A 14,345-nucleotide genomic window follows, 5' to 3' on the forward strand; every position below is an offset into this window, starting at 1 on the left:
CTTGATTCCAGCTTGTGTTTCTTCCAGTCCAGTGTTTCTCATGATGTACTCTGCATATTAGTTAAATAAGCAGGGTGATAATATACAGCCTTGATGTACTCCTTTTCCTATTTGGAACCAGTCTGGTGTTCCATGTCCAGTTCTAACTGTTGCTTCCTGACTTGCATACAGATTTCTCAAGAGGCAGGTCAGGTGGTCTGGTATTCCCATCTCTTTCAGAATTTTCCACAGTTTATTGTGATGCACACAGTCAAAGGCTTTGGCATAGTCAATAAAGCAGAAATAGATGTTTTTCTGGAACTCTCTTTTTTTGATGATCCAGCAGATGTTGGCAATTTGATCTCTGGTTCCTCTGCCTTTTCTAAAACCAGCTTGAACATCAGGAAGTTCACGGTTCACGTATTGCTGAAGCCTGGCTTGGAGAATTTTGAGCATTACTTTACTAGCTTGTGAGATGAGTGCAATTGTGCGGTAGTTTGAGCATTCTTTGGCATTGCCTTTCTTTGGGATAACGTATTAAAAAGCAGAGACATTATTTTATTACTGACAAAGGTCTGTATCGTCAAAGTTGTGGTTTTTCCCGTAGTCATGTATGGATGTGAGAGTTGGACCATAAAGAAAGCTGTGTGGAACAATTGATGCTTTTGAACTGTTGGAGAAGACTCTTGGGAGTCCCTTGGACAGCACGGAGATCAAACCAGTTTATCATAAAGGAAATCAGTCCTGAATACTCATTGGAAGGACAGATGCTGAAGCTGAAACTTCAGTACTTTGGCCACCTGATGCAAAGAGCTGACTCATTGGAAGGGACCCTGATTCTGGGAAAGACTGAAGGGAGGAGAATGGGACGACGGAGGATGAGATGATTGGATGGCATCACCGACTCAATGCGCATGAGTTTGAGCAGGCTTTGGGAGTTGGTGATAGATAAGGAGGCTTGGCGTGTTATAGTCCATGGGGTTGCAAAGAGTCAGACACAACTGAGAGACTGAACTGAACTGAACTGAGCGACTATAGCACTATTTAAGAAGTCCAAAATTAGCCACTACATTTGGGGAAAATCTTATTCACAGAGCAAGTGAGGATGTGATGAAACAGTGAGCCCTTGTTTATTATTGCTTAGCCACCTGGAGTGGAATTTTGCCAGGCTTTCAGTCCAAATAAAGCAGCCGAGGTTTCCATGGTGTGGGTTTAAATTGAGCAGATTGGTTCCTTGTTTTGAAACTTGGTTGAAAAAAAACGCCAGTAGTGACTGAAGAGTGTTAACAGAAAACTTAAAGATTGTCATCAGTTATGTAATGAATATATGAAATGATGATTAAACATTTGCAATATGTGCTTTTATACGTACACACACACACACACACACGGTCTGATTTGATCCTTATGCTAATCCTATGATGCATAACTGGAATTCTTATCCCCATTTAACTCAGGAGGAAATAGAGAACATAGCTAATAAGGGGTAGATAGGTTTTGAACTTAAGCTATTTCACTTCTAGACCAGAGTACTTTTACCTGTATGTACTATTGAGGGATTAATTACTACTTTGCAGAATTAATACTTTTCTAGTTACTGGATGTATAGTAGGGGCTAGGGGAAAGTGGTTTAAAAACTATTCTCATCATCTCAAACTCTTTCATCCAGCGTCAGAACCCTTAGGTTCTTTCTCAACTGTTTTAATGTAATTTTTCTTCTTCTTCTTCAGTATCTGGTGTTCCTCAGTGTTCAGTTTGGTCATTTCTCCCCTGCCCACCCCCCACCCCAATTATTTGAGAGGTTTTTCTGCGTTCGCCTAAGAGAGTTACTAGAAGGGGTTGAGACCAAGAGATAAATTATAATGAAACTTGCTTTGCAAAAAATAATTTTTCCTTTTGGTTTCTGTATTTGCTTCTTCAAAGGGAATAATTCATGTTGTTTTCCACATTGATAGAATTTATTTTCAGCTTTCCTGAGACTTCAGATGATGATTTTGTGTGTTCATGTATTGAATATTTTGCTTCTGCTGATTGTTAACTTTTTTCTTGTTTGTTGAATTCCTTTTTTTTTTTTTTTTAAGTAAAGAATAGGATTCTGTAAACATCCAGGAAGAATTTTTGAATGTTTGTGAGCTCCTCCCCACCTTTTTGGGACAAAAAAACAGTGTGCCTGGATTTTCTGACAATGAATAATTGAAGAAAGTGGTATATTGTTACTTTTAAAATTTTGAGCCCCAGTAGACTACACTGGAAACTAGTTCTGAGACTTCGCTGGTAGTACAGTGGATAAGAATCTGCCTGCCAGTGCAGGGGACATGGGTTCAATTTGTGATCTGGGAAGATCCCACATACTGAGGGGCAGCTAAGCCTGTGTACCGCAACTGGTGAAGCCCACTCACCACTGGGCCTGTGCTCTGCAGTGAGAAGCCCATGCTCCACCATGAAGAGTAGCTCCCACTGGCTGCAACTGGAGAAAGCCTGTGTGCAGCAACAAAATCCAGCACAACGTAATTAATTAAAAAAAAAAACAAACTAGTTCTGCCTCAGCGTGTTATGAGGCAATCTAAACCTTTCATGAGCTTTAATAGCCTAGTTGGCTTCTTCGTCCAAATCATTGTCAGTTCTTTTCCCTGATTCTACACATTAAAGGTTGGTCTGGGCTATTTGACTAAAAACCAGTAATCCTTTGTCAATAAGCCAGGTCCTAATTGGGGGATTTATTGCTTTCTAATGTAGTCCTTTTTTTGTTGTTGTTTTTGTTTTAATTTTGTTTTGGGAACACACACACATGCAAAAGAAAAATACACAAAGAGAGCCATTTTTGTTCAGTATAATGTTTCTTCTCTCTAGCAGTCTGCATTCTGTTTTCTTAGGCTGGACGTTATACTTTCTTCCCAAATGCTTACTGTCCCTTAATTATAGTTCTACCATAAAATGAGTTTTCAAATTTCTCTTACCTTCAGCACTCAAAATGTTGTCCAATGTATACCTAACAAGTATCATGTAATAGGAAAGGGTGCGTGCGTGTGTGCTGAGCTGCTTCAGTTGTGTCCGACTCTTTGCAACCCTATGGACCGATTCCGCCAGGCTCCCCTGTCAATGGGGTTCTCCAGGCAAACATACTGGAGTGGATTGCCATGCCCTCCTCCAGGGGATCTTCCTGACCCAGGGACAGAACCTGCCTCTCTTAAGTCTCCTGCGTTGGCAGGTGGGTTCTTTGCCATTAGTGTCACTGGGAAGCCTGATAGGAAGGGTGCTGCTCTTAAATTCCCCAAACCAGGCTTTTATATGATTCTTTCTTCTTATCCTTTAGCCTGTGTTGTTTTTTCTTTCACTGTTGCTTGAAAGTTACATAGTATTAATTTAGAACAATGGCCAAGTTGGACTCTTTCATCATGTTTGCAAAGTAATACAGGACTAAAAACTTCTGAGTGATTGAAGAGGTTCCATGCTGAGAAGTATGAATGACTTTATGTCATTGAACACCATGGCCAACAATATAAAACTGATGTAGTCTACAGAAATCTTATGTTTTTTTAAAGTGTCAGTTCTTTACTACAGTAATAAGAGGGAGAGTCACCTTACTTATTTATGCCTGCAGTGTGGGGCATGTGGGATCTTAGTTCCTCAACCAGGGATCAGACCTGTGCCACCTGCAGAAGCACAGAGTCCTGACCACTGGAGTGCCAGGGTATTCCCAGAAGTACTCCTTTTTAAGATAGCAACTTTAGTGAGATATAATTTGGTGGTAAAAACCGTATCCATTAGCACTTACTGTCCTCCCCCTCAGCGGTAGGCATCCGCTAGTCTGCTTCTCACCTGTATGGATTTACTCTTACCTCTGTGGATTTACCTCTGTCTGGACTCATGCATGTGACTGGGACCATATGACCTTTGCGACTGTCTTCTTTCATTTAGCGTCAGGTTTTCACAGCTCATCCATGTGGTAGCACATAACTATTTCATTTCATGTCCGAAACATATTCCACTATGGATATACCATATTTTGTTGGCACATTCATTGGATGACGGATGTTTTGTTTTCTTCCCACTTTCGGTTATCATGAATTTACTGCTGTGAGCATGCGTGTTCAATTTTTGTGCGGAGGTGTGTTTTCAGTTCTTGGTCGTATACCTAGGAATGAAATTTGGGTTATGTGGCAACTCTGTGTTTAACCTTTTGAGGAACTGTCAAGTTGTTTTCCAGTGCAGCTATGCATTTCACTTTCTGCCAGCAGCGGCTGAGGGGTCCAGTGTCTTCATATCCTCATCAGCATTTTGTTTTTATTATAGCCATTCCAGTGGATATGAAGTACATAGCTTACTGTGTTTTGATTTGCATCTCACTGATAATTAATATAAAATACTGTTTTTAAAATTTGTTTTTTATTGTAATGGTAATAAAAGGGTATTATTGAAATTAAGAAAAAAACTTATTAAGAAAATATGTATCATCCATAGTTTAACATACAGAGGCAGTCACTGTTAGCATTCTGATATGTTTGTTTTGAGTTTTTATTTTTATTTTATTTTTGTGGCCACACTGTCTGGCTTGTGGGATCACAGTTCTCCAACCAGAGATTGCACACGCATGCTCAGCAGTTAAAGTGTGGACTGCCAAGGAATTCCCAAGTCTTTATTTATTTATTTTTTTTCCAAGTCTTTATTTTTTTAAAATGTTTTTATATATTGTTTTTCAAGGGATCGTATTGAACACTTAGCATTAATATTGCCTGTCCCATGTCATTGAATTTTTTAAAAAAACCTTGAGTATAAAGATGCTACTATTTATTTAGAGTCTATTGTGTTTCAGATACTAAATGTTTTAAACAGGTGTTCTAATAAAGTCTTTATGTCAACTCTGTAGGTTAAGTACCATCATTACCACCATTTTACAGATGAGGAGATGGGCCTTGGGTTAAATGCTTGCTCAAGGTCACCCAAGTACTAAGTGGTATTCAGTGATTGTGTAATAGTTTTGTACTTTACAACCATGCCTTTTTTTGGTGGACTTTTTATTTTTTTCCCCACTCTTTTAAATAATAGTGACTATCCTAGGTGAATCTTTATCTGACTTTGGATCTCTTGTTAGGACAATCAACAAGTATTGATTGAACAACAAATATTGATTGAACAACAAGTAATTAAATAGAATTATTGATCAAAGAGTATGAATGCTTTCTGAGAAAAATTTCTGCTGTTTCTAAAGCACTAAATTGACCAGTTTCCCTGTCTTTTGAGAACTGTTTCTGTTCCACAAGAACTTTAGTCTTGAGCTGGGTTTGTATGAAGTTTCTAGTTTAGAGAACATGTGAGTTTAGTTTTGTAAATACTTTTAATACTTTGAATCAGAATTGAGGTGGTATCTTATTCTTCATATGTATGAATCTTGATGTAAAGTAAAAATTTTATGTAAAAATAAGAACCACTCTACATATTTCTTTCTTGGAAATTATCTTAGGTTTGGACACCTTGAAACCACTAGCAGCAATTATTATTAAATGTGAGACTATTGATTTAATATATGTGATACAAACTAGAATTTTGGAGCCAGTTTGTTCTTGTAGATGAGATAGAGTATGGAATCATAGATTTTTAGACCTTTTATAGTTTGAATGGGCCTAGAGACCATTTCAATTTATGGATTTATTTCAATTGAGGTAACATTGGATATTGAGTGCATACCCTTCAGTGGCTTGTGTTGTTTTTCGGTAAGTCCGGCATCTTTATCATGACACACAGGGCCATGTTCAGTTTGGCTTCTGCAGCCTCTCTAGCCTTCTCTCCCCTCCTTCTTGCTCACTTCAGGGCAGCCACCTTGGCCTTCCTCAGATTGCTAAGCCCCTTCTTGCCACAGAGCCTTCAGAGGCTGCTTCCTCTGCTGTGAGGTTTCCTCCACCATCATGTGGAGGTCTCGGCTTGATTGTCACTTCCTCAGGGAGGTTTCTCCAGGTAGCACCCCACCCATTCTAGACCTAACCAGCTTTCCTGTAATATACACTTGTGACATTCTGTGCTTTTCTTTTTTGCCACTCTTTTCACAATATAGGTGGTTGTGTTATTGCTGTATAGTTTGATATCTTATTACTCCCCTGGAGTGTAAGTTCTAGGATGGCAAGAACTGTTTCACCCATGTTGATGGGTTGTGTTTTTTTCTTTTTGTTATGTGCAGGAGCTTTTAAGTTTGATGTTATTTTGTCTAATCTTGCTTTTGTTGCCTGTGCTTTTTTAGCATCATGTCTAAGAAATCACTGCTCATTCCAGTATCATGAAGTTTTTCCTCTATATTTTCTTTTAGGAGTTTTATACTTTCTGGTCTTACATTTAGATCTTTACTCCATTTTGAACTTAATTTATGAATATGGTATAAGGGTCCATCTTCATTGTGTTGCATGTGGACATTGAGATTTTCCAACACCTTTTGTTGAAGAGACTGGCCTTTAAGTATAAATGAGGGTTTATTTCTGGGCTTTCTATTCTGTTTTATTAGTCTGTGTGTCTGTCATTATGCCAGTACCATACTGTTTCTTTTTTCTTTCTTCTTCTTGTTTTTTGGTCATGCTGAATGACTTGCAGGACCTTAGTTCCCCAACCAGGAATCAAACCCATGCCCTCTGCAGTGGAAGCATGGAGTCCTAGTCACTGGACTGCCAAGGAATTCCCTAGTACGTACTGTTTTGATTACTGTATCTTTGTAGTAGGTTTTGAAATCAAGAAGTATAAGGCTTCCACCTTTGTTTTTCTCAAGATTGTTTGAACTATCATGGACCTTTGAGATTCCTTGTGAATTTTAGGGTAATGTTTTTTGTTTCTGCAGGAAAAAAAAATGCCATTGAAATTTTGACAGAGATTGCATTGAATCTGTGGTAAATGCTTTGGATAGTGTGGGCATTTTAATAGTGTTAAGTCTTTCAGGCCACGAGCATAGGATGTCTTTCCACTTATTTATGTCATCTTTAATTTCTTTGAGTACTGTTTTCTAATTTTCTGTATACAAGTCTTTTTATCTCTTTGGTTCAGCTTACGCCCGAGTATTTTTGATGCTATTACAAATCAGATTGTTTTTTTAATTTTCTTTTCAGATTGTCATTGCTTCTTTCTTTTCAATTTGGATGCCTTTTATTTGCATTTCTTGCCTAATCTCTGTGCCTGGGATTTTCAGAACTATGTTGAACAGAAGTGGTGAGAGTGGGCATCCTTATCTTGTTCTTGATCTTAGAGGAAAAGCTTGCAGTTTTTCACCTTGAAGTATGATGTTAGTTGTGGACTTTTCCTGTATGATCTGATTTTGTGCCTTTTTTTTTTAAAGGTGTAAATGCCATCATTTAATACACTTTTACCTTTGAGTGTTCTTAAACTAAAGAATAGTATTGACAGATTAGAATATAGAGAAGTAATAAGCCAAACAAGCAACTCATTTAAAATTAAGTAAGACAGTGAGCACTTGCACTTGCATCAAAAAGCCACTATTTATTTCCTGGGAAAGCTAATTTATGGAGAATTTGCTTGGTTTCTGATCCTATTGCAGTCTGACTTTATACACAGACTTCTTGGCTGTCTTGAAAGTAACTAACTAGTGACCAGTCAGTTGCAAAACCAGCAACTGTCTTTTCTTAAATGACTCTTTCTTAAGTTCTCTGTAGCGTTTGGCACTGCAGTAGCCCCTCCTTGTCTGTAGTTTCTTTTTCCGTGGTTTCGGTTGCCTGTTGTCAACTGTGGTCTGAAAATATTAAATAGAAAACTCCAGAAATAAAGAATTCATAAATCATTGTGTGTTCTTCTGAGTAGTGCAATGAAATCGCACCTTTTTGCTCCATCCTTCCCAGGGCATGAATCGTCCCTTGTCCTGTATGTGCCACCTGTTAGTTAATATCCATCTGGGTTATCAAATTGACTGTCATGGTATTACAGTGAACACATGAGAATGTGTTCAAGTAAACCCCCCCCCGTTTTTTTTTTTTTTGGCCATGTCACATAACTTGCAGGATTTTAGTTCCATGACGAGGAATTGAACCACAGCCACAGCAGTGAAAGCTCCAAGTCCTAACCAGTGAACGACCAGAGAATTACGAAGTAACTCTTATTTACTTAAAAATGGACCCAAAACACAAGAGTGGTGATGCTGGCAAGTCAGATAGGCCAAAGAGAAGCTTTAAAGTGCTTCCTTTAAGAGAAAAGGTGAAACTTCTCTACTTAATAAGGAAAGAAAACCTGCTGTTTTTGTAACTGTATGTTTGGTAAGAATGAATCTTTTATCCGTGAAATGGTGAAGAAGGAAAAAGAAATACTGCTAGTTTTCCTGTTGCATCTCAAAACTGCAAAAGTCATGGCCAAGTACACGATAAGTGCTTAAAGATGGAAAAGGCATTAACATTTGTACAGTGAGATATTTTGAGAGAGAGACCACATTCATATAACATTTATTACAATATGTTGTTTATGATTTTTCTTTTTATTATTATTGTTGTTAATCTTCTATTATGCCTAATTTGTAAATTAAACTGTATCATAGACTTGTATGTATAGGAAAAAAACACATGCAGTTTCAGATGTCCACTGGAGGTCTTGGAACTTATCCCTCATGGATAACGGGGGAGGCTGCTGGGTTGGTCAGACCATCTTCTTCTTGTTTGCTCACTCAGTTTTTATGTCTTTGTGGTTCTCCTGTCACTTTGATTGTTCTTCCAGTCATCATAATTCCTTATCCTTCTCTCACTTTGTAAATGTGCAGATCCTCTGAGGTTCTGTTTTGATTCCCTCTCTTTTCTCACTTTGAGTTTCCTCTCAGTGATCTCATTGAGCGTTGTGGCTTCAGTCCTCGTCGGCATGCAGTTGATTCACAAATCTGCCTTTCCTCTTAGGTTACAGTTCCTCCTTTGATTGTCTTCAGGCGACATAAATATCTCACCAGAACTGCAGGTTGAAGATTCACATGCTTGAACGCTTTCTCTCTGCCTTGTTTGTGTCCCCTTCATCCTGTGGCTGTTCCGCAGACGTGGTTGGTGTGCGCTCCTGCTGTGCCCTTGCTCGTGCAGTCTCCTTTCCTATCCTTTGCAATACTGTTCCTTGTACTGTTTCACCATGCTTTGAGGTCTGCCCCAAATACCGTCTTTTCTGCCAAGTACTGATCTGGCCTGTAGATGACCTGGCTGTTCTTTGCTCTAAAACGGGGTGTTTCCTAAGGCTATTTATTTATTGAAATTATAAAGCTCTTTGTGATTTCTGTCTGTGTTTGCTTTTCTAGCCATAAATCTGGCCACTCCCTCTCAGGAAGTCTTAATTCACCACATGATCCACATAGAATCACTTCTTGTTCCTCGGAGCAGAGCTTTTTGCTTCCATGCATATGTCATTTCCCCCGGTGGCATGTCTTCCACTTAGTGCTTTTTAGGGCTGTGGGTGTTTAGAGTTGATAAACTGGCCTTTGAGACTAGTCCTGTAGAGAACTCTTCCATCATACAAATAGAGTCCTTCGTCTGCTGAGTTCTACAAGCCGTTGGGCATAGAAAAAAGGGATAGAATGTGAGCTTTGAACTCCAGTCTTGATATTTACTAGTCATGTAAACTTGGTACCCAATTTTCCTGAACATGTTTCCTGATCTGTAAAATGAGGATATTTAACCTTTATGGGGCCAACACAAAGTTTAAATGAGAAACTGCATATAAAATGCCAAGTATATGCTAAGTCCTCAATAAATGGTGTTAAAGAAAAAAAAAAATGAAAAGGAAAGAAAAAAGAGAAGCAGAAGCTGTTACTTTCCCTTCGTGGGGTCATTTGTGTATACTGGGGGCATGGGAAACCGTGTCAGACCGAGACTGGGTGCCGAAGGCAGAGCACAAAGGATATCTTCTTACTCTTGGGAAACTGGTTTGCCAACCACAAAGAGAAACTTCTTCCTGCAGCTAACTAGCGACTTCTTCCTTATGTTATACACACTTTGTTCATCTCTCTCTCTAAACAGAATTGCTTTGCTCGTGTTGTCCTGTTACCCACTCTGCCTCCTCCCATTCTCCATACTGTCCCTGGCCTTAAAATGCAGGCTGTGTATGTTGCTCCCTCCCACTCCTCCAAGTCAGATAAATCCTAATTCTTTACCCTGAATTATATATACGGCTCTTCGTGATCTGGTCTTCACTCTCTCTAGCCTAGTCTTTCACCACGCCACATACAGTGGGCATTTATTTGTTTGTTTTTTTTTTCCTGACTGTCCAGTATCTGAATTCCTTTCTTGTGTATGGAAGGAGGACAGGACCTGTCTCATACCTCACATATTGAGAAGTTTAGATACTCATCTTCCCTCTTTCCTGGCAGCTCGGGCATAGAAATGGACCCAGTGTGACTCTGAAGCTGCAGTGAGTGACATGGAGGCTCGAGGACTGGATCAGTGGCAACAGCGATGGCCTCACGTCATACTGACCGTGGTGTCTCCCCCTGCTGGTACCACGAGCAGTTTCAACTGCAGTTCTGACTGCCTAGCCTGGATTGTTACTGGCTTAGTTTCAAGAGTCTAGATTTTTTAGCCTTTGTGTTAGATCTTTGAGGTTACCCATTGCTTTTCCAGTACATTTTCTTATCTGTTTAAAGGAACTCAAGATAGTTTCTGTGGTTTGCACTTATGAGCAGCCTGACTTATACCACCCGCAGTACCAAGTAGCCCATTCACATTCATCTTCTGCAGTTCTTCCACACTGACCATGGTTGTTTCCACCTCTGGGCTTTTTCACGTTCTGTTCTACCGGTAACAGTCTTTACCCTGTTTTCAAACTGTTTGACTCTTGATGGTTCTTTGGGCCTCAGCTCTATCACTTTGCTGGAAATCTTTCCCCAGTTCTTAAGATTGGGTTGTTAGCCCCTCAGTGTTCCCACAGAAGCCTCTGTTTACATCTGTGTAATACTTACCACATTATATTGTAATTGTCTTGGCATTCCTTGGAGACAAGGGCTAGCAGTATTGAGTTGGCCAAAAAGTTCGTTAGGGTTTTTCTTCAAGCTCTTATGGGAAAACTTGAACAAACTTTTTGTCCAACCCAGTATATTCAGTATCTCTGTGATGGCCCTGGCAGATAATGACTACTGTCTACATTTTATCGGTTGAATGAGTAAAAACTATTGAATCATACACTGTGTTATGTTAAGATTTGTCTGTTTGCATGTCTGTTTTTCATAATAAACTGTGACTGTTCTAAGAGCAGGGACCAAGTTATTCTTCATCTTTATATCATTCATTTTTAAAAAACTGTTTGTTTGTTTATTTGGCTGTGCTGGATCTTTAGTTGTGACATGTGGGATGTAATTCCCTGACCAGGGATCAAACCCAGGCCCCCTGCATTGGGAGCACGGAGTCTTCGCCACTTGACCACTAGAATAGTTCCTTTATATCCTTATGTAGCTTAGTAGTTGGCTCATTTGTGCATGTGTGCCGAGACATTTCAGTCATGTCTGATTCTTTTCGATCCCATAGACTGTAGCCCACCAGGTTCCTCTGTCCATGGAATTCTCCAGGCAAGAGTACTGGAGTGGGTTACCATTCCCTTTTCCAGGGGAGCTTCCTGACCTGGAAATCGAACCCAGGTCTCCTTCATTGCAGGCAGATTCCTTACCATCTGAGCTACCAGGGAAGCGAACCAGTAGACCCTGAGGGAATGTTGAACGCATGATTGAATGACCGAGTGGCAGAGCTGTCTTTTTAGAATTTCAGTTAAATAGTTTTTCCCAAGAGAAAGTATCTTCTTTGACCATATAGGTAAAAATGATATCTGCATGTGGCTCATATTGAATAACTGACATTCTCAACTCCTATACCAAGATTGGTAGTCTGTTTAGAAGATAATATCTATACATGAAAAAATTACTTGACAAGCTAGTATTTCATGTGGCACGTGAGTCATATGAGCAGGTGTTACTTCAGCGTCAGGCTCAATAGAACATTCTTAATTGAACCTTTGAAAGTGTGGTATCTAAGCAGCTCCTTAGGAAATGGCTGTTGGTTAGCTGGATTGATTAAAATGGACGCCTGTAGTAGGCTTTGTCTTTCTGTTTTACTTGGTGTACATGCTACTTATTTTGGACTGATTCACTGGAATTTTTCCTCCTTTCTTTTTAGGTCCAAGACAACTTTGACAAGATTGAGTTCAATAGGATGTGTTGGACCCTCTGTGTCAAAAAAAATCTCACAAAGAATCCCCTGTTCATTACGGAAGAAGATGCATTTAAAATATGGGTTATTTTCAACTTTTTATCTGAGGACAAGTACCCACTAATTATTGTGCCAGAAGAGGTAAGGTGTGGCTCTGGGACGTTTTATGTGACTATCTTAGCATCTAACAGATCTAACTTGGAAGTATCTGTGTTAGTTCAGTGTAGATATGGAAGGAGGTCCTGTGCTAGTGTGTTTGGATCAGAGGCAAAAAAGCGTGGATCCAAAAACGTCCCAGACTTAGTAATTTGAGGTCATGCAGTAACTCTGGATATTTACAGGCAGGGTGGGGCTCTTCCTCTTTAAGCTGTTCTAATTATAGACAAATCCATTCTCACGTTAAAGGAGTCTTTTTTCAGTATAAGTCACAACATAATTTTCTGCCTACTTAGATGTTGGCAAACCATAAGAACTAGCTGAAGGATACTATATGGGAAACACACAGGATCCAGAATGGTATTCCCAAGGCTCATTTATGTGAGGAAATACTACTCCTGTGTCAAAGTCAAGGATGGAGACTTTTTTTAAACCATACTTTACAAAAGAAATTAAAAAGGACATTTGCTTGTTTTGTTGTGGATTCTTTTCCCTGAGCTTCCAAAGGTGGGGAGAGGAGCAGGGAATGCAAGAGTAAGGCTCTGTGCTGTCTTATTGCCCTAAAAATGATACATATAATATATGCTTATTACAGTTGTAAATTTAGAAAAGACTAATAATATCAGATTAATCAACTGTAGTCTTCCCCTTAAAAAAAGTCATCTGTAATCCTCTAACATTGGACAATGTTATTTAACCTCTTGAATTTTAATTTCCTCATCTATAAAATCGGAGAAGGCAATGACAACCCACTCCAGTACTCTTGGCTGGAAAATCCCATGGACAGAGGAACCTGGTAGGCTGCAGTCAATGGGGTTGCAGAGAGTCAAACACAACTGAGTGACTTCATTTTCACTTTCATGCAATGGAGAGGGAAATGGCAACCCACTCCAGTGTTCTTGCCTGGAGAATCCCAGGGATGGTGGAGTCTGGTGGGCTGCCATCTATGGGGTCGCACAGAGTCGGGCAAGACTGAAGCGACTTAGCAGCAGCAGCAGCAGCAGCATCTATAAAATAGAGCTCTTAAAAATGTTTATTCTAAGAGTTGTGAGGCTTCATATTTAAAGAACTTAGTTCAGTAAGTGAAACAAGTCAGAGAAAGATGGATACATATGATTTCATGCATATGTGAAATATAAACAAACAAAATAATTAACCAAACCAAACAAAAACATGTAGCTGCAGGGAACAGAGTAGTGGTTATCAGAGGGGTAGTGGGGGTAGGGCTGGTAAAATGAATAAAGAGGGTCAACTGTATTGTGATGGATGGAAACTAAATTTTTGGTGGCGAGAACACTGTAGTGCATTTAGACGTAGAAATACAATGTTGTATATAAGAAACTTATGTAATGTTATAAACCAGTGTTACCTCAATTAAAAAATCTAAAATTAAAAAAATAATAATTGTGACTAGGGGAAAAAATAAAGGAGTTAGCTCAGTGCCTAGCATGTGGTATGTATTCAGTAAATATGTTAGGTCCTGTGACTAATATTATTGCATACATTTTTGCACACTAGTCTGCTTCTTTCTTTCCACAGTGTCAGCAGTGGAATTCTAAGTCCTAAAAAATGCATACTTTTAGGGTATTAGATAAACGAAGCAGAACTGCCCCTTCAGAAAGGCTATACCAATTTGTATACCCACCACTAGTGATCAAGCATGCCCATTATTATCCAGTCTGTCAGCATGGAGTTTGGTCTGTGATTTATTTCTGTGATTCATGTTCATGTTAGGAAAATCTGTTTAAAAGTCTATACCGCAATATTTTTTCAAATCAGCAAGTATTTATTGACTGGCAACAATAAATGAGGCAATAAGAGGAATCTGAAGTGAAAAAGATGACTTCCTGCCTTCAAGAAATTTGCAGTCTGCTCAAGGAAAAGAAAGTCAAGTGTAATTCAAAGCAAAATAGACAACCTGTTATAAGAGAGAACAAATACCATGTAACTACAGAGAAGGGAAAGATTTATTCCAGTTTGGGAGAAGTCAGGGATCAGGGAAGTCTTTTTAAGAGAGGCAATAGAATGTAGTGGTTAAAAGCAGCATCTTAAACTTTTTCAGTGAAGGCCAGA

At 39.2% G+C, this 14,345-nt stretch overlaps 1 protein-coding gene across 2 annotated transcripts in view; it reads left to right on the forward strand.

Annotated features, from left to right (window-relative positions):
• Positions 1 to 14,345, forward strand: part of SWAP70 (SWAP switching B-cell complex 70kDa subunit) — a 144,435-nt gene that overhangs the window by 96,836 nt on the left and 33,254 nt on the right. For both annotated transcript variants that reach the window (XM_010829323.1, XM_010829322.1), the window contains one exon: positions 12,084 to 12,257. In XM_010829323.1, the coding sequence (XP_010827625.1) occupies positions 12,084 to 12,257 (174 nt within the window). The remainder of the gene's footprint in view (positions 1 to 12,083; positions 12,258 to 14,345) is intronic.

The sequence above is a fragment of the Bison bison genome, unplaced genomic scaffold (genome assembly GCF_000754665.1).
Source record: "Bison bison bison isolate TAMUID 2011002044 unplaced genomic scaffold, Bison_UMD1.0 scf7180017864503, whole genome shotgun sequence".
NCBI classification, from domain to species: domain Eukaryota; kingdom Metazoa; phylum Chordata; class Mammalia; order Artiodactyla; family Bovidae; genus Bison; species Bison bison.